Source organism: Lonchura striata, chromosome 4A (assembly GCF_050655825.1).
Source record: "Lonchura striata isolate lonStrDom1 chromosome 4A, ASM5065582v1, whole genome shotgun sequence".
NCBI lineage: Eukaryota > Metazoa > Chordata > Aves > Passeriformes > Estrildidae > Lonchura > Lonchura striata.
The window spans coordinates 8,297,053-8,316,274 of record NC_140742.1 but is presented as its reverse complement, the minus strand read 5'-3'; the positions used below and the strand labels follow the sequence as shown (position 1 = coordinate 8,316,274).

Below are 19,222 nucleotides of genomic sequence, written 5' to 3'. Positions count from 1 at the left end.
AGCATTCAATCATATTTATTCACTCTTTGAACAAATTTACAGATCAAGTAACTGCAATGAAAAAAAAATAAATTATAGCAAAATTTAGATAATTTCAAGCTAAAAAACCTCTTACCTCAAAAAAACCATGTTAAACGTGAAAGTATACTCAGACACTTGCTTTACATGTTGAAACACAGGCTCAAGAAATGAATCCATAAGGAAGTGTCAGCTAGTGTTTTTCAAAACCTTTCCATATAGTGACTTAAAGCACCTTAGCATTTAAGTCTTCCTTTTGGCCTAACACCTTCCATCCATTGGGTTTTTTTTCGCTCCTATGGCTTTATGAATTTGCTTGGTGTTTTTTGTTGGTTTGGTTATTTTTAAATGCAAATGAATTTTGGTTTTGTCATAGACACCAGCATAATAGTCAAAAGAATTTAGGGGTAAGTACTGATTTTCCTAGATTGCTACGCTGAAAGCTACAAAACTTTATATTACACTGTTATGCTTACTTATCTTGAAACTACATTTGGGTCTAGTGGTCTATGTTGAGCAACATTCCAGATGAGGTAGATTGAAGGAATATCTATCATTATAATTACATCAATGTTGCAGAGGGAATGAATTCAACAAGGAATGCAATTACTCTTTTCCTCATGCTGTTCCTTAATCTCTTGAATTTCAGAGAGTGCTACTAGCTGACTTTGTATAACCTGAGTTTTTTTCTCACTGAAATCCCTGAGGCTTTACTTTTATTTTGTCTCATTAATTTTTAGAATGTTGGGGTTTTCTTAGCCTGATTGGAGGTAAAAGGCATCTGCTAATAGGGAGTCTGCTAATTCTGCTACATTTCTCCTCCCCTTTCTACCACAAACAAAAGGAGGAAAAGAGACATGGAAAAAACTGTATTTGAGAGGCCCAGTGGACAATGGCTAAAGAACTAGATTTATTGATAAGGGGGGAATGCATAAGTGTATAAAAGATGCACATTTGTAGCTAAAAAGCATATGGCACTTGTTCTACTTCTTGCAGAACAATATATTCTAAAAATGTAGCATTTATTTTCACTTTTTTGATTGAATGGAGTTTGAAGATAGGGATGAACTTTAAAAGGTTAGTAGCTATAAAGTCTGCTCCTAGAAAGCCTATCAGGAGATCTCATCCCAGTCTGCTAAGACTGCCTATGTCCATGACTCACATGTCTACTCTTATCTGGAAGGAGCAAGAAATCCCTGAGCACTAACCATAAAGGGCTTCCATAGATCTTTTTCTCTCCATTCCATCATCTTCCTCCAGCAGAATCAAGGTACCACTGTAACCACCCTTGCAGCACAGGGCAGAAACTAATGCTGAGAATACAGAGCAGAAAAATATCACAGTTGTCCAGAAAAAACCTGCTGAGCTTTGCTGGGTAAAGAACCCTCAAAACAAAACCTTCAATGAATGAACAAAACAACAACAAATACACCTGTCAAACGGTTTTCAAAAAGTCAAATCAGCACCTTGTTTTACATTGCTAAGTCTTAGAGGGGAAGCTCAAATCAGAGTCTCATCACCATAAAAAGAATAAAACATTTCTCTTAGAAAATGGGCCAAGGTTGTCATCCTCTATTTCCCAAATCCATCAGTTTGGCAGAAAGGATGAGTCTTGAAGCCTTTGAATTAGTTGGGCTTCAGTGGTTTAATATTTGCTAATCAGTTTGACCATAGCTCCTTAAGACTCATGCATCCATCCTGATATTTTTGCCGGACAGGCTCAGGACAACTTAGCTGCTAAAAATCAGGTGTCTTCAGGCCAATATGGCCAAAGTAGAATCACAGTCTGGTGAGACTCAATACAGTTATCTGCTACTCCACAGAACAAGTTAAAAAAAAAATATATATATATATTTCTCATTTTAAACAAAGTGTAATTAACCCAAGAAGTCCATGAAGGCAAGGCATCTGATGACAGGCAACTGACAGGATAAAAAACTAAGCTTTTTTTATGAATATTCTGAACACCAGCTGGAAAGCAGAGGCTTTTCATATGCATTTTCAAATTAAAAAATACCCTCTTTGGTGGGCTTTGTCCAAGTCCCAGCTGATGGGCAGAAGCACGAGCTCAGTCCATAAGTGCCCTCCAGAGAGTGCCCAGCCCAGGCACACAAAGGGTTATCCACAAGCAGTCCATGCCCTACCATCCCACCTGGCAGCAGCTCCACATGGTAGCACTCATGACCCATCCCACCTACTGCAAACAGAGCCAAATACTTCAGAGAAGTCACAGTGCTTGCTCAAAACAAACCAAACAAACCCTGACAGTCTGGTGTGAGGCACAAACACAGGTGCAAGTGGCAAGTAACAGGGCAGAGCTGGCTGAAGCCAGGACAGGGAACCCACAGTCCAGTCCCATGGAATTGCACACATGCTCATCTTGACTGAGCTCAGATTTCTGGCACAGATGGAAGCCACTGTTAGTGATGAATCTTCTGTGCACCAGAGAAGGCAGCAGTGAGGTCAGAGCTGGCCAGTGCCTCACAGGCCTCTTCACATCTACAGTCACCTGAGGTACAGGAGCAGCAATCAGCTTCCTCCTCTTTCACTGATAAAGCAGAGTCTACCTGTTTTCTTTTTCAGGACTACTGCTCTCTGAAGTTTCTGTTAAAATTAAAGAATGAATTTCTTCTTCTATAATTAACCTGTCAAAAGTATTTATGGGATCATCCTTTGCAGAACTCTGAAAGAGAGAAACAACAATTTTAACAGTATTTCCTTGTGATGAGTGTTGCTTTTTCAACCCAGTAAGACAGACCTGTGCTCCAAACATATACCCTGCATTATGGTGGAAAGCCAAGGTAGCTGGGCAACAAATTGTGCTTTTCAGAGCCATGGCTTAGGCTTGGCTGACAGAAGAGATGTCCTCTGGAGATGAGGAACTGAAGGTTGGTCCCCACCTTAAAGGTGCTTCCAACTACAGCCAATGGGTGAAGATCAAGCAGGAGGATGGAGAACTGAGCACGTAAACACTTTGTACAGTTTTCACTGAGCACACAGAGAGAATTACTTGGGGCAGTAACAAAACATTTGTGAAAGCACAACAAAGTTTAACAGCTACCACAGTTACAGCCCTTGTGGCCAAAAGTCCCACCTGGGAGACCATTCATGTCAAGGTTTGAATTAAGACTTGTCAGTGTACTTCTCTTAGGATTTTTACAAAGGGCTACTGAGAGAGATTTATTTAGAAAGAAGTTTCTTTATTTGTATTATGTTTATTTTCCCCGAAAAAAGGCACACTGCAAGTCTTTCATCAACCAATGTCTGAAACAACTATAGCTGGTTTTGTTCTTCTGCCAACAAGAAGCTATATATCTGATTGACTTCTAGCTAACAGACTGATAAATGTGAGAGTGCTAAAAATGTTAGTTTCTGGAAGTCAAACACAAATAGCTTAATTCAGCATCATAAATATGATTAAGTAGCAGAAAAAGACATGCACGTTCAGTAGAAGTCACTTAATGGAGTTGCAAAAACAAGAATAAAAATCCTCAAACCAAAACGCACACAGCAAAAGAAGCCTGACAATCAGAAAACTGCCACCCAAAAAACCCCAACCTGAAGCAAATTTAAGGGATTAGCAGTCTGGAGTAACAGAATAATGCAATTCTATTAGCCTAACTAGAAAAAGTACATACAGTTAAGGGGGTGGGGGAAGAAATCTAAGTAAGTTTTGGGAATTTTTTCCTGAACAATTACTAGTATTGTAAAATACTTAAATCTTCATATGTCATACTTCCTTATACACACTTATTTATAAGACAGACAGGGAAAAAAAGCCCTGCAAGCCTAGAGATCCCAGTTCAATAGATTTGTTGACCCAACAGCTTCTTACTAACCTGGGAATCCTCATTCTGCTCTCCAAACATTCGCTTAAGAATTTCTCTAGGGTCCGGAATTGGTGGGAGAATTAATATCTTCAGCCTTCATGAAGTTAAAAAGAAAATGTTTAGATGAAAGATATATAAATTTAAAAATCATTTAAAAACCACAAAATCATTTAAAAATGTCAAAATCATGTTTGGGTAGTCAAGAAAATTTGTGGAGTCAACTTTGTCATTACTGGCCAGCCTTCATTCTCTGTGCAACTCTACCCATTTCTTATTTTTACTCCCCAAAACAGAAGGGGAACATTGACACAGACAGATTCTAAAAAACTTCCATCTTGACAAAGACAGCAGCAAATGTAGGGAGATCAATATTTACCTTTTTAGATAAACTAGCAGAATTACTGTAGATACTGCTACTATTAATGGAATGGTAATTATTAGAACAAAATAGATTGTAGAGTCCTTCTTCTCACCTGGAAAACAGAAATTGTAGAGACTTAGGGATATTTTGAGAGGCTTTTTAAGAATAATGATAACAAAATGGTAAATTATGCAATTTGTTGATAGACTCAGTGATTTTTCAAGTACACTACACTTTTGTAGGCAAGGAGAGGCTTGTTTTCCAAAGATGGTATTATAATGTAGATGTGTTTGGCAAAGAAATGCAAATGAGCAAGACTCAGGGCACAAAAATTGGCTACACTGGGACACTGCATATCTACACAAATGGCACCACTATCAACAGCAGCACAGGCTGGGAGTGGTGCTGCTGCTGAAGGAGTAGAGCCCTTCTGCCCTCTTTTCACTCAAAATTAAATAGGTACATAAGGAGATGATCTTTGACTCCCATTTATTTAGCAGACAAAAAGTTATTAAATGCCTCACAGATGAAGAGTAAAGTGCAACACAATGCAGGGACAAGTCTCTCACCAATGCTCTTCTCCTCACTCCAGTCACTGTGGAGATTGCTGTTGTAACACTCCCGCTTTGGTTTTGCTCTCACTTTGAAGGTGTACTTGCTGTTAGCATCAATGCCAGCAATGGACACAGAATTCGTTTCAGACTAAGGTAAAAAAGAAGAGGTAATTTGTTTTGTTCAATTACCAACATATTCTCAGTCACTTCCAAGACTATTTACATTTTGCAGCTAATGTATTCTGAATGTTTTGATGAAAGACCTTTTTATGACTATGAAACCTCATTAAAAATAGGACATAATGGCATTTAACAAGCACAGAGGGCCTAAATGCACATTCCAAAGCTAAGATTTAATCTCATCCACTGCTACATCAATCATGCAGCATTTGGCGTCAATGATTAAACTAAGACTTAGCATTTGGAACAGTGCCTTTTAAATTTTTTTTTCCTTCTTCTGAGAAACATCTGTAATTTATCCTGCCTTCCCTTCTTGTCAGGGCAGCATAACCAACCATACCAAAGTGTTCTGTGATGCCTCTACAAAGAAGAGCACACACTAGATAGGATCTAACTGCATTTATTTTTTTATCCAAAAGACCAGTTTTCTGAGGAATATTGCTAGCATTCGAGTTTGGGGTAGAATAAACAACTAAACATGCTCCACAGAAGACTGCCACTCACTTTGAAATTTATCATGTTGTATTTACCATTCTGATCAAACAGTACAGTGTTTGGCTATGGACTTACAGCACGAGTCCATCCAGACACTGAACTCAATGCTTTTTATGTGCACACTAAAATCAGGGTATCTGAGGGTGCACACTTCTTTCTTCCTCTCCATCCTCAGTGTTTATCCCCCTGCTTTTCTCTGTGAGAGTCTATTCTTGTCTGCACCAGCAGTTGATTTTTCTTCAGGGCAATCAGGTCACAGCATTCAAATCCAAAGCTGCCACATGACCACAGAGACCAATAGCAAGAAAAGCCAACAACAAAACACCAAAGCTCATATGCCTGAGAAGACAGGCACCATTTCCTGATAGTTTAGTAAATCCCTGTTTATCAGGCTGTTCTCAGACATTAACAATTTTGCCCTAACAAATGATGGGAAGGATTTACAAGACTTGCATGAATTTTGATGTACAGCTTTTACTAACATAAACCTACAGTGTAAGAGAAAAATCCTACATTCACACAGCACTTCCAGCTCTGGCACCCGACCCAGTCACATGCAACACATGCAACTGCTCATTTTCAACCACAAATATTACAAAAAAAAAAAAAAAAAAAAAAAGCAAAGAAAAAACTTACTGCAATGATCTGACCAATGTCCAAATCACCATTGCAACATTTAACTTCATAGAGTAAACAACTTTTTGGGAAAGTTTCTGATTCACTCCATTTTACATCAATTCTATCATTAGTCTTTGTCAATGTTAATTGTCTTGGTGTGGCAGGTTTTACTAAAATGCAAAATGGAAGAATTAGTTCAAAAATCTATTTCACCGCTTACAAAAATTGTTCAGTCCTGTATTGCAGAATATTACACTTACACCAGATTAAGAAGAGAAAGAGGATGAAGATAGCACCAGTAAGTACAAAAAAGAGTAAATCCAACTAAAGAAGTTAATAGAAAATCACCCCTCCCCCTTCCCCCCAGACACCCACCCACAGAAGACAAACTCTTCAAATCAAAGGTCAGTAGAAGAAAGGAGCATCTAATCTCATTGTCTCATCCATACTTTATATGAGGTGAAGTTTCTCAAACACAATATACTACCAAACGTCTCATTTTAATTAGATTTTTATGATGTGGTGTTAAACTTACCAAGGGTGGTAGGATTTTTACTTGCACACACAGGCCTAACTTCTTCAGCATCATCTGTAATCAAAATACTTATTGTAGGATAAGTACTGGTGACTTTTGGGAAGGTAAAATTGAAAACGCATTCAAAGATTCCTTGGTCTACAGAGGAGCTACTACACTTCTTAGGGTTTTCCAAGCCATCAAACCTAGAGGAATAAATTTTTCTTGTAAACTTCAGAAGAAAAGGACAGCAAGGGGAAGGCTTGTTTATAAATGTGTGCTACAAATTCTAAAGACTGATATTGCCTTAAGGCTATGCTATAGCATATAAAAAAGTAAAGCTAAGCAAAGCAAGGAGCCTCTAATTTATCTCAAGCTTTAGAAAAAGTATTGTTTTTGTGAAGAGTGCCAAGGAGCAGAAAGAGAGGCAGGCTTGCTTTATATCAAAGAGAACAACTGCTGTCAACTTTGGTTCACATTTTCCACATGGGAAAAAAATTCCAAGGTGTAAAGAATATTTAGAAAATATACTCATTTGGACCACTTCTTGTCAGCAGAATTTCACCTCTGTGATAGAATGAGCTGATCAATCTTCTTTAGCTCTGCCTCAAGTATCGTAGCTCTTAAGATAGTTGAGTTTTACCTATTTACCTGATTTGCTTTTCAAAATGTCAGTATTCCCTTCCAATAACAGAGAAGTTAGGAAGACAAACTTCTTCCTTGCTTCTCTTTGTGGCCCAAGTCCCAGTGAAAATACACCAGTAGTCTTTCCTCCCAGGAAAAACAAAACCAAAAACCCACCTCACTGGCATTGTGGAAAGTGTATCTTTCAGTCTAAAATTGAAGTGTTTTCTTAGTTTTTGGCTTTTAAATCTAAAAAGTGTTATTCTTTCAAAGCAGCGTGAATTAAAACATTTTGAAGTCACTGCAGCTACATCTTCCATTAAAATTAATGGCAGGTTGAAAATATATAGCTCAAATCTAAAGCATTATTCCAGTAAGTATCCCTGTACCCAGAAATTCAGATAATCAACCCTGCATTGCTCCTGTTCTTATAACAAAGACAAAGCTTGAGCAGCAGTATAGACAGGGAACAAACAGTCCCCCCACATTTAATGAAAGAAGCAAGTTTTGTGCTGTTTGCTGCCCAAATGCCCTGAACTGAACAGCTGGCCTACAAAACTGCCACTGGAGAAGAACAACAGCTTTATGCAGTTAGCTCTAATAAGACAAAGTTGATTTAAAACTACGACATGGGGCTTTCTAAAAGAAAACCCCACTATTTCTACAGAAGCTAATGCAATCTGGCATTTCACAAGCCCCATCAAGGTACAGAAGTATGCATAGATCAGCATGTACAGCTATCAATGCCAAGATCTGGCTCACACAAGTCTGTTCCTTTGGAACAGACATCATTTATGGCTGTCTACGGGCCAGCAGGGATGATGATGATAAAAAGATGTTCTTCATAGCTTTAAGGGTGAATCAGTTATTTACAACATCAAAGATGCAAACAGAAGTACTGCTAAGAGTTATTAATGCTTTCATACCATTTCCCAATGGTTTATGAACTGACACTACATTGTGAGTAATCCTAACTTAAACATCCCAATTTGTTGGATTGCAATAAAAACAACTAATACATTGGTCTAGCTTAGTTCTTAATTATCCCCTCTTTGAATCAAGTGCCCAAACAGAAAAATATAGAAAGCAATAGCAGCTGTGCTAATATGGGCTACAGAAGCAGACACAAAATAGTTATGTCAACTTCCCAAAAAGTCTTGGCCATAGCAGCTTCTGACCCCTTCAGTGGTGCAGTTTTCTGTTGGATGGGAGTGAGCAGTAACTTGGACACAATGCCCTGGGAACTTTAAAAGCAACAGGAAGCAGACAAGTGGAATGTGTCATGCAAAACTAAAGATGAGTCCTGGAGCACTTTAGAGCTGAGAATGAAAATCTCCCACGAACCAGTAGAACAAAGTGTAGTTGGTGTCACTGCTTGCATTCTCCCCACGACGCCAGGTACAAGCCATGTACTCCAAATTGTGCCAAACACAGCCCAAGTCAACAGCAGCAGTACCCGAAATACCTGCAAGGCAAGTTGGAAATGTTCTCTAAGATTTATTTTGTCCAAGTTTTCTCTGCTGTTTCCAGAAGTAAAACATTTCATTTTACATAACTGAAACTGGAAGGCAGAAATTGCTTGGTTACCTCTCAGACTACACTGCCTGTTCAGCACAGCAAACAAATTCTAGCTGTTTAGAGCTTGCAATGGCTGAAATCTGAGCAGAGTAACTTCTAGAGGCAAGCCAATCACAACAGCAAATCCCAGAGCTCACCATGGCTGAATTGCTACTTAGAGTTACCAGATGCTAAGGACAAGGTACTGAGTCAAGAAAATATTTATTTCTATTAATCTACAGGTACTTTAAAAATAAGTCAAAGTAGCTGATAATTGCAGGGAAAACTGTAACAAAACTAAATGCTTTTACAGCCATCAATATCAACCATAATTAAAGGCTGACTATTTTTAGCTTCTCCTGATACAGTATTAATTGCTTTGCATTTGTAATATGGAAATACTTCTGAGTCTTAAATATTGACATAAGCAACACTAGTTAAGTTGACTTTTTAATGGAAACCCATATACCTTTAGACATTAAAATTTAACATTTGGAAGCTCAAGTCACATCAATACAAATGAGTACTTAGCAGTTGTGAATAGGTCGATGGATTGTCCAGGCAGAGGAATTATGGAAGAAAGTCTTTCATATTCAATCTTGCATTTCTGCATGAGTTCTTTACACTGTATTACCATATTGCATTGTATTGGAAACCTTTTCCTTGCAACAGGCAGCAACATCTCCATGAACGAAAACTAAATGCATATTAAATGCAGATCTACTTTGAAAGTCCGAGCTTGCATTCTCCCTGAAGCACCAACTAAGAGTATAGGGAAATGAAACAGGTTTTCCTATTCCAATAAATAGATAAAAATATTCATTTTCAAACACACTTTTAAAAGCCCCAGCCTGTTTCATACACCCTGTGCTAATGATCTCCCTCCCCAATTTTCCAGAACCCTTCTGGCACACACACAGGCTTGATAAGGTCTCAGATTCTCCCAACCACATGTGGTTTTCATCCACATCAAGTCATGCTCCTGGGTTAAGACAGACCTTTAGGCAAGAGGTTCATTTTATTGCTGTACATCCTAACTTCAAGCACTCAGCAAAATACATTACTACTAAAAGTTTGCTTCCTAACAATTTTGCTGTGGACCCCTTACTTCTGCATGGCAGCAAAAAATACTTTTTCGCTATTCATTTTGCTATGATTTGTAGACCCCATTCATCTCTTGAAAAAGACAGAACCCTATTACAATTATTGAAGTCATTTATTCAACAAGTTATTAAATTTACTATATTCCTCCCTCTTACATGGACAATTGTAAGGCTATTTTATGGGCTTCTGTTTATACAGAAAAATCATACAAAATAAACTGAATTAGATGTTAGTCATGAAGGCAGCAGGCTTAATGGAGTCAGAGCTATCTCTTATGCCACAATCACCAAAACCAAAGCAGCTTGTACTCCGCTCCTGGGTTTAGGTGGGGGGAAATAAACCAAAGCATTTGTCATACCATCTCAGACAAATGGGAATTCCTGCCAGTGTAAGGATATATTACAGCCCTTCAGAAAGACTACAGCTCAAAGCACACAGAAGAGAAATAACAGGAACCATGCTGTTGTTCTGGAAGAGCAGTTCAATTTTACAAGCGTGCCCAGAAGACTTCAAGCATCAGAAGACCCCAGCTGTGTTTAAAGGTGGTATAATCATTCTGTTTAAGCTCTATCAATAAAACAGCCTTTGTGTCTGGTATTTCTCGATGATGCATTTTATGATTTCTTGCTAAAAGAGCAGAGGAAAGGCCATGTCTCCTCAGGCCAAGAGGGATCTGGCCACTGCTGGCATTACCTTTTGGCATTAGGGAGGTCTCCACCCAGGGGCTGGGCTCACTGGTGTTGTCATTCTTGCATTCACTTCTCACTCTGAGGCTCATTTCCTCATTCAAGTGCGCATCCGTCACACGGAATCGGCTCTTACTCCATTCCTGGGTTTAGATGGGGGGAAGAAAACCAAAACATTTCTCATACCATCTCAGACACATGGGAATTCCTACCAGCGTAAGGGTATATTACAGCCCTTCAGAAAGACTACAGCTCAAAGCCAAAGGAAACCAGTGTCTGACTGTGTGGGAAGCCTCAGCATCACTTGGCTTTGCTGTTTCTTTCTCAGGTGCAGTCAGAACTCACAAAGAAGAACTATTCCTACCCCTGAGACCTACAGAAATAAGCAAAGGCTACATGGAGATCAAGAAATAAGTATAACAAGGGGAAAAATGATCCTAGAAAAAGTCTTCATGAATAATGCAAAATAAGCATGTTTATACTACAGCAGGATAAACAGGCCAGACCTTCACCTTTCTCTGTGTGTGCACATGAGGGCAAGACTAACAGAATGAAGAACATTTGAAGACCAACCAAAAAGCAGTGAGATGAGTTTGGATGATTTAAGGAGCATCCTTGGATGATTGAAGGAGCAAAAGTAAAACCTACCAAAACAAACCCATAAATGGCTATTAAAAGCAGCAACACCACATCAAGCCCAAGTATCTCATGATCTTCCATTCTGAGTATGTTTGTATGAGAAAAAGGCTCACCCCTTTTATCACACACTTTCTTGAGCATCTTTTGTTGGCCTATGAGAATGCCTTTTAGTTAACTGGAATCTGGGTACAAAACAATTATCTTTGTTATGGCCAAAGAATGCTGTAACCACTCATATATAAAAATAACAAGTATTGGCACTAATAAGAGGGTAAAAAAATCAAACAAATGTACAGATTAGGTTTGTCTAAGTTTAAAAGACAGGTGTTTGGCAAGGAAGGTGGGAGCCTCCCTTGGAATAGAAAATGTGGGCCCCCTTCCCACCAAATTATTGTAACTCCAAAATAACAGGACTTTCAGACAAAGATACGGGAAAAGGAACAACAGTTGTTTACTAGTATGTATATGTACACTCTAGGATGTGTCTGTACATTCTATGTACACTCTAAGATGTGTATGCACATTCTGTGTAGACTTTAGGATGTGTCTGTACATTATGTGTACATTCTAGGATGTGTCTGTACAATCCATGCCACTCTAGGATGTGTCTATACATTATATGTACATTCCAGCCTGTGTCTGCCCATCCCTGCACACCCAGCTGTGTGTCCGTCCCTGCACACCCAGCTGTGTCTGTCCGTCCCTGCACACCCAGCTGTGTCTGTCCATCCTGCACACCCCAGCTCTGTCTGTCCCTGCACACCCAGCTGTGTCTGTCCGTCCCTGTCCGTGTGTCTCAGTGCCGCCGCAGCCGCAGCGAGCAGAGCCCAAAGCCAGCCCGGCTCCCTGCGCTGCAGTTCCGGGCACGGCCAGCAGGGGCGCTGCTGGCTCCCGGCCGGCCGGGCTGCGCTGCTCCCCCGCGCCTGCAGGGGGCGCTGTGGCGCCAGCGCGGCCGCGTCTCCCGCAGCGCCGATGGCGCCGGGCCGGGCGGGGAAATGGCTGCGGGGGGAGCCCGGCGGGGCTGGGACGCCCCAGGGCGCCACACGAAATGCAGCAGCAGCTCCGCAGCCGGAGCAGGAGCCGCGGGGCGCCCTGTCGGGCAGGGTGTGGGTCACGGTGCAGTGAAACAGCCGAGCAGCGGCAGAGGAACGGCGGGGCTGGGCAGCGGCAGCCCGGCTCCTGAGCACGGCCGGGAGAGGCTCCCTCAGAGGGGAAGGGGCTCGGGGCGGTCCCTGGGGCACCCGAGGAGATGGTGAGGGTCCCTTCCAGAGACATCGGCTGTTAATAAGGTCCCGTTCAGTGGCTGCTCCCACGAGCAGAGCTTCACTCATGGCAGAAGAAAATAGTGGGAGATGGGATTCCCCAGTGGCAGGGAATTCCTCCCACAGGGACTGAAGCCTGTGATCCCAGGAGCAAGAGAGAGCTTGGAGCCGAGCCCAGCCCCTCAGCCCTGAACCAAAATGCCGAAACATCTCTGCCCTTCCCAAAAGCAAACCCCCAGCTAAGGGGCTGCAGCCACCTGCACCCCTTCACCCCACCTTGGCCACTTCTTTTGTCTCTTTTAAGTATCAGTTGTTATCATCTCTAGCAACAAATAGGAGAAAATTTCCTTAAAAGAAAAGAAAGAAAGAAAAAAAAAATCCTAACCCGCAACAGAACTCTGTGAGCAAAAAGATGTGGCAAGATGTACAGTCTGTTTCATGCTGTCCTGTGAAACTGCTGACCCTCAGGTCTTTCATTGCTGATGACCTTAATATCTATTAGACCCTTCCAAAAACTTAGTCAGCTCTTTAACCAAGGGGAGTTTCTACTTGTTCATTTGTTAATGAATCAATCAAAACAGGTAAATAGGTTTCTGCTGCGTTAGCAGGCTAAACTGGCTCATCTAACGTCCAATGAAGATTATTAGAGATCATTAGTGTCAAAATTAAACACCTCCCTTTTAGTAGTGACATTAAATCAGCTCAGCTGTTTGCAAAACCAGAGTCGCAGAATCCTAAAACACTTTGGGCTGGAAGAGAGCTTAAAGATTATCTGGTTCCAGCCCCCTTGCTGTGGGTTCCTGTGTTCTGCTAGAACAGGTTGCTCAATGCTCCATCCAAACTGGCCAAACCACATCCCTACTCATGTCCAGGATATCCTGGAGCTGTGGGAAAAAATGCAGTGGTTAGCATGAAGAGGCCAATGTAAGCATCAGGCTGCAAGACTGTAACAGGGCTCAACAACAAAGGACTGCTTCAAGAGGCATCGTATCAATTGCAACCATATCTGAAATAGAGCAATGTCCCCCCATAGCTGGCATCTACCAAAGGCTTCAATTCCCAAAGTTTGGAATAATGGATTTATTTTCTTACTGGCAATAAATTGTAAAAATACTTGTCCTACTGCCCAGCAGTGGGCACCATGGCAATGCCCTGACCAAACAGCAGCTAATCCACAGCAAGGAGAACATCCAGGCTGCAAACCATCTAACACAGAAAATGAAAACCCAAAACAAAGTAGTTATACAATTTCTGTTCCAGGCAACAAATATGCACCATACTGTCTTCAAAACACAACCCTACCATAAATAATTGTGATTTCAGAGAGGGTAAATGGGGGAATTTTAATTCTTGGCATTACCTGCAAAAGGTGCAATGCTGTCAAATCATAGCTAAATCTGCATGTCTCTTTAAATTGAGTTCAAAAATAAAGGAGAAAAGCCTTCACAAATTCCCATTCAACTCTTAAGGAGGTAGACCGCCCTGTATCTATTTTTTCTAGAAAGCTGCATGAGCAAAGACTGAAATGAGACTTTTCCCATTATTATTACACACTTCTGTGTTACCATCAGCACTCAGTTATCAGACAGCAACAGATTTTTCTGATCTGAAGATCTCATATGTTACGATTCATTTTTGAGGTTTTGATCCCCTGATAAGAATGAAATGCTATACTTAAATTGTATTTGTATATGTGTATATGCTCTCCCACACAGAGTTTTGTAACACTAATACATTTACTGGAACACAGAATTCAAAGAGGTGATGTACTTACTCTTCTGTCCTCAGGAACCCCATTAATGACGATGTCACTGGAATACTCCAGGTTGCAACTACTGCTGATGTTCTCTGGGGGGCTCCATGTCCAGTTCAGGGTACAGATATGGATAAATGAATAGTTCAAGTTGGATGGAGATGGAAGAATTTTTGCTCCTGGAAGAAAGGAGTTACCAGTGTAACAATCCTGTTGGCCCACACTTTACTGTTAGTAATACTGGCAGACCTTTAACTCTCTGACAGAAAAGAACACAAATAACTACTCAGCTTGGCCAGCTCATGTTTTCTATCAGATAAAGTACTGCCCACTAAAGTGTTTCTGTTATTCTTATAACCTCAACACAAACTATTTAAATATGTGCAAATTAACTGAAAAGTAATTTTTATGAAATTATAGCCTGCAACAATGTAGTGGTTGTCGTACTCGAGCTTTTGCACATTGCGGGAAGATGAATCACATGCTGAAACTTTAGTGAAAACAGTACACACATTTTGTGGAGCAATTTATACTGTGTTCTCCCCAGAATTTACCCATCAGCATAGTTTTAAAGAGAAATCCTTAAAAAGACAAGTGATTACATCTTGCAAGCAACAGCTGTATGTTAGAAGCACAATTTAAGCAAAGATTGCAAGCAAAGCAAAGATTGCAAATGCAAGAATGTTAAAAAACAACAAGGAAACCACATAGCTTTCTCAATTACCTATTAAAAATATAATGCTATGTTCTGGCACAGTGAACAAAACCAGTGTGGGACAAGTAGTAATTTACTGCTGCCACACTTCAGTGGTACATTTTTTACCCCACAAAAGCCAGTGAGAAGCAGAGCAGGGCCATGACTCGGAGAGGGTTGCAGTGATAAATCCATTTGTGCATTGACCCTTCCTTATCTCGTGCACTGAGTCAATGCCTACTCAAGACCCATCACAACGCTTGAAGATCATATTAGAAAACAAAGAAGGGAAATCCGACAGGAAATGACAAACTTCCAGGAAAAAGTAAAGTACGTGTCAGACATCAATTCTAGAAAACATCACCAAGTGGGAATTCCCTAAGAACGTAAAAGTGAATTTTGTTTTTCTAAAGGGCTACTCTAATATGTACTATGAGATGTTGAACCAGAAACCCAGTGAGATTGTTTCTCAGGGTATCTCCAGGTAACATCACTGAGCCACCACCACTTGTTAGTCTGTGGACAGAGTATTCCATTATTACTCAATAGTTTCATAAGCACCTCAAACAGATATCAGCTCATGCTGCAGGTTTTGCTGTCCCAGAGAGCCAAGCTCAATCCATCCCAACCTTCAAGAGAGCTCATAGGAAAAGAGCAGAATAATTCCATCAATATTAGTTTTCCCATCCAGGTCATAGTGCAACCCTGTTTCCTTCTGCTAGCACAAAGAAGAGGGAAGACAGAGAAGCGAAAGAGCTTCCTTGAGCAACAATTCTGCTCAAAGCATCCATGTCACCATTATCTTTCATTCCCTGAAAGCCAGAGTAGCTAAATCTAGAAAGGAATTCATCAAACCTCTGGAGCTCTCTCAGACCTTTGCATAGTTCAAGGACAGGCAATGGTAGAGATCAGGCATCATTATAATCCTTGTGTTTCAACAGATAATAAGAATAATTACAAAGATTCACTGATTTAGTTTGAACACTTAAAATTTTTGGGATTTCTGTTTGAGCAGAAAAGAGACATTTTTATTCTTGCAAAAACACAGTCTCCAGTGAGAAAACTGAACATAGCAAGAACATCTTACCCTATTACCTCTTCCACTAACAAAAACATAGGACGGGCTATAGGAACAGCCTTGGGACATTAAGTTTGCAAATACTGAGTCCTTTTGATCACATTAAAAAAAAAAATAAATTTCAACAAGAGTACACTGCTCCAAGCATTCAATCTTGTCATGATTTTACCTGCAATAGCCACAAACCATTAAAAAATGTCATCCTGGATTTCTACTCTGAAGTTGTAAGCATTTCCTTCTAAAAGGTTTGATTAGAAGCCATTGCACTTAAGTTTGTGGATTACTAGCCACACCAAGAAATGCTAATATTTATAGTTTATAAATTAATCAGTAAATTCCATTAGCATAAAAAGTTTAAATCTAGTAGGTTTTCAAATAATCTGCTGAATTCTGAAGCTTGTTTTAATGGTTTAATTCAGATTTTATACATAGATTAAGCCAATCTTGTATTTTTCTCTGTGTAAAATATAGAGTCTTATGCTCTCGTTATTAAAATTTCTGTAGCAATTTTGGTCAGTGACCAACTACAAAATGTAGGCAAGCCGTTATTTCACTCTTAAAATGCAAAACCACGGTGGTGCTTCTAAGAAGAGAAGAACAGCAGTAGCCAGCAGAGATTATGTGAAGCATAGAAAACATTATTTCTAAAAGCCCTAATGAGGAAACATCAGCAAATCCTTTGCATCAAGTACCACGCAAGTGTTGTAAAGCAGCAAAAAACTCATCATATTTTATTTTGTCCTCCTGAATTTTCTGAAAGTTGATTTCATAGTGATAAACCGAATTGCAGACAGTTGAAAAATAACAATTCGTTAATGCCTGCAGCTGAGTTTTTGGATAACATAAGCAGAGAAAGAAAAGCTTCAAACCCAGGTCCTTATGAAGCCCTCACAGACGCGCACGCATCTTTCCTAAAACTAAACATTCGTGCTTCCAAACTGGGGAATAGTTTGGAATAGTTGAGAAGGCACAGAACGAGGGAGGCTCTGCACGCCCGCACCCGGCACAGCCGCTCCCGCACCGCCGCAGGACACGGGCACCGGAGGAGGACGAAGGGTCCTGCTTGGGGTTTTAAGGCAGAAAGTGTCCCAGGAAACGAAGATGAGGCTTAAAACATTTCTGCCGACCGTGCCAAGAGCTGCCTTACTGAGAGAGCAGGTTTTCAGCATCCCCGCTCCCGGTTAGCAGCAGGGCAGGGCGCGCAGCCGGCGCTGCCTCGCACACGGCTGACAAGCTTCGGAAGATTGCTACTGCAAAATAAAAGCATTTCCCTTCCATCCCTGCCCGCGTTTCGCTTCCATCCCTGCCCGCATTTCCCTTCCATCCCTGCCCGCGTGTGCGCGGAGCCGCGGCCGAGCGGCGCACGCGGAGCCCGGAGCGGCCGCTCCAGCGCCGGCACCGCGGACGCGCAGCGCGGCCGGCCCCGAGCTCCGCCGGCCCCGAGCTCCGCCGGCCCCGAGCTCCGCCGGCCCCGAGCTCCGCCGGCCCCGAGCTCCGCCGGCCCCGAGCTCCGCCGGCCCCGAGCTCCGCCGGCCCCGAGCTCCGCCGGCCCTTCCCGCTCCTACCTGCGGCCATCCCCGCGGCCACCACCCAGCACACGGCGAGGAGGAGCGGGCAGGGCAGCGGAGCTGCGGCGGGCACAGCCATGGCTCGGCCGCCCCAGCGCGGCCCCTCGCTCCCACTTCCCGTCAAGGGGCCGGACCAGCCGGGAAGGGCGGGCGGGACGGGCCGGGCCGGCCCGCCCAGGTAACCCGAGCCGGGCGGGAGGGGCGGCCCGGCCCCGCCACCTGGGCAGCGCCGCCCCGGGCCGCGGGGCAGTGCGGCGAGGGGAGCATCCCATGGCCCCGCGCTGCCCTCCCTCTGCGGGCAGCCTTCTATCGCCCCATGTGCTGCCCTGCACTGCCCGCCGCATGCTCAGCACAGAGAGCTTCGCGGAATCAGCTCGATTGGAAAAGACTGAGTTCATTGAGTCCCCTTCCTCTGGAGCCGTCGGTGCCTCCCCGAGCCCGACTTGGCCGCGCTGCAGTGGCGGAACCGCGGGGCCGCAGCCGCGCCGCTGCCCCGGGCCCTCCGTGTCTCCCCACATGGAGCTGCGGCGCGGCCGCACACTCACGAAGAGTTCATTCTGTGAGTCCAAGTCGTTTTCCTTTTACAACTGGTTCACAATTATCAGCTACAGCTATTGAGCCGTGCCCCAGACGGGGAAAGCAGCCACGTTATCACGTCCCCCAGCAGTTCTCTTGATGACGGAGCAGTTAATCAGCCCCTGGCAGAATGCTGCTTTTCAAAATCCCTCCTGAAAATTCAGCTAATTTCTACAGTTCGCATCTGTGCTAAAAGTGCATGTTGTTTTTTTTTCAGATCTGCTTTCCACAAACTTCCCAAAACTCCCTCTGCTTCAGCCCTTTCCAAATACAATATGGTCAATTTTGCTCTCACATTTTTTTATGCGTGTGATGCAGCAAGTTTTCCAAAATTTTTCCAGAACTGGGAATAGGACCTAAGTGCTATTTTGATGAATTTCAGGAGAATAAAATATTTGGGACAAAACTTTTCCTTCTGAACCAGAATTTTATAGTAACTAGCGATCTCGGTCCTAGTTACCACGCAAATACAGGTATTCTAAAAGTATTACAGATCCAGCAGGGAGGAAACTTGGCTGAGTTTCAAGGCAAACCAAAATTTGTTGGTAAAACTAACTTATTCCTAACCCAACAGAATGTTTCATTATTTACTCAGCTCCTCAAGGATTTTTGCAAGAGTTCATCTGCTTTTTAGACACTCATTCTAGAAAAAGGGAAGTGGACCTTTTTATGACAGGGTGGGGAATATCCTGTGTTAATGTTGGGCTTTTTTTGCTTTTCTGCCTTTTTGTTTCCCTGTGAAATAAGAGGACTTCTAGTTGCCCTTAAAAAGTGCCCAAGGATCTGCAATTATAATCAAATAAACATGTTGTTTAAAGTTCCAGGATGTGGAACATTTAAGCTGTGTGACGGAGATCAGATTGTGCAATCAGAGCAAGCATGGACTATGCCTGCTAGTGAGGACATTTGTAGAGTAGAGCTGAGCCAAGCAACCCCTCTCTTGCTTTCAGTTTCCTTGCTGATGTTTTCTTTCCTTCCTTCTTTCTGTTTTGTCCACTCCTTCTCCCAGGAGAGCCAATGCCAAGCACACATGCAATCGTTCACTGCTTTTGGCTGCCCGCCCATCAACGTTGTTCGCAGCTGAAACATTTTCCCCCCTCTCTCCCTTCTC

At 42.2% G+C, this 19,222-nt stretch overlaps 1 protein-coding gene across 1 annotated transcript; it reads right to left on the bottom strand.

Moving 5' to 3' along the window:
- IL13RA1 (interleukin 13 receptor subunit alpha 1) lies at positions 1 to 17,690 on the bottom strand. The gene is made up of 10 exons (XM_021548395.4): positions 17,533 to 17,690; positions 14,217 to 14,374; positions 10,549 to 10,684; positions 8,539 to 8,659; positions 6,592 to 6,776; positions 6,075 to 6,226; positions 4,779 to 4,911; positions 4,225 to 4,321; positions 3,858 to 3,942; positions 1 to 2,701 (listed from the first exon to the last, which is right to left on the bottom strand). The coding sequence occupies exons 1-10, from the start codon at positions 17,612 to 17,614 to the stop codon at positions 2,582 to 2,584; spliced, it is 1,269 nt and encodes a 422-aa protein (XP_021404070.3). The 5' UTR covers positions 17,615 to 17,690; the 3' UTR covers positions 1 to 2,581.
- Between the last annotated feature and the right edge of the window lie 1,532 nt (positions 17,691 to 19,222).

What these genes read in the sequence shown, in the direction of transcription:
- IL13RA1 (XM_021548395.4), bottom strand. Translation starts at nt 17,614, where the DNA reads ATGGCTGTGCCCGCCGCAGCTCCGCTGCCCTGCCCGCTCCTCCTCGCC. An exon ending in TAAAAATCCTACCACCCTTG is followed by an intron (nt 6,227 to 6,591) that starts GTAAGTTTAACA and finishes TTTGCATTTTAG; the next exon opens with TAAAACCTGCCACACCAAGA. An exon ending in ACATTGGTCAGATCATTGCA is followed by an intron (nt 4,912 to 6,074) that starts GTAAGTTTTTTC and finishes TTTTTACCTTAG; the next exon opens with TCTGAAACGAATTCTGTGTC.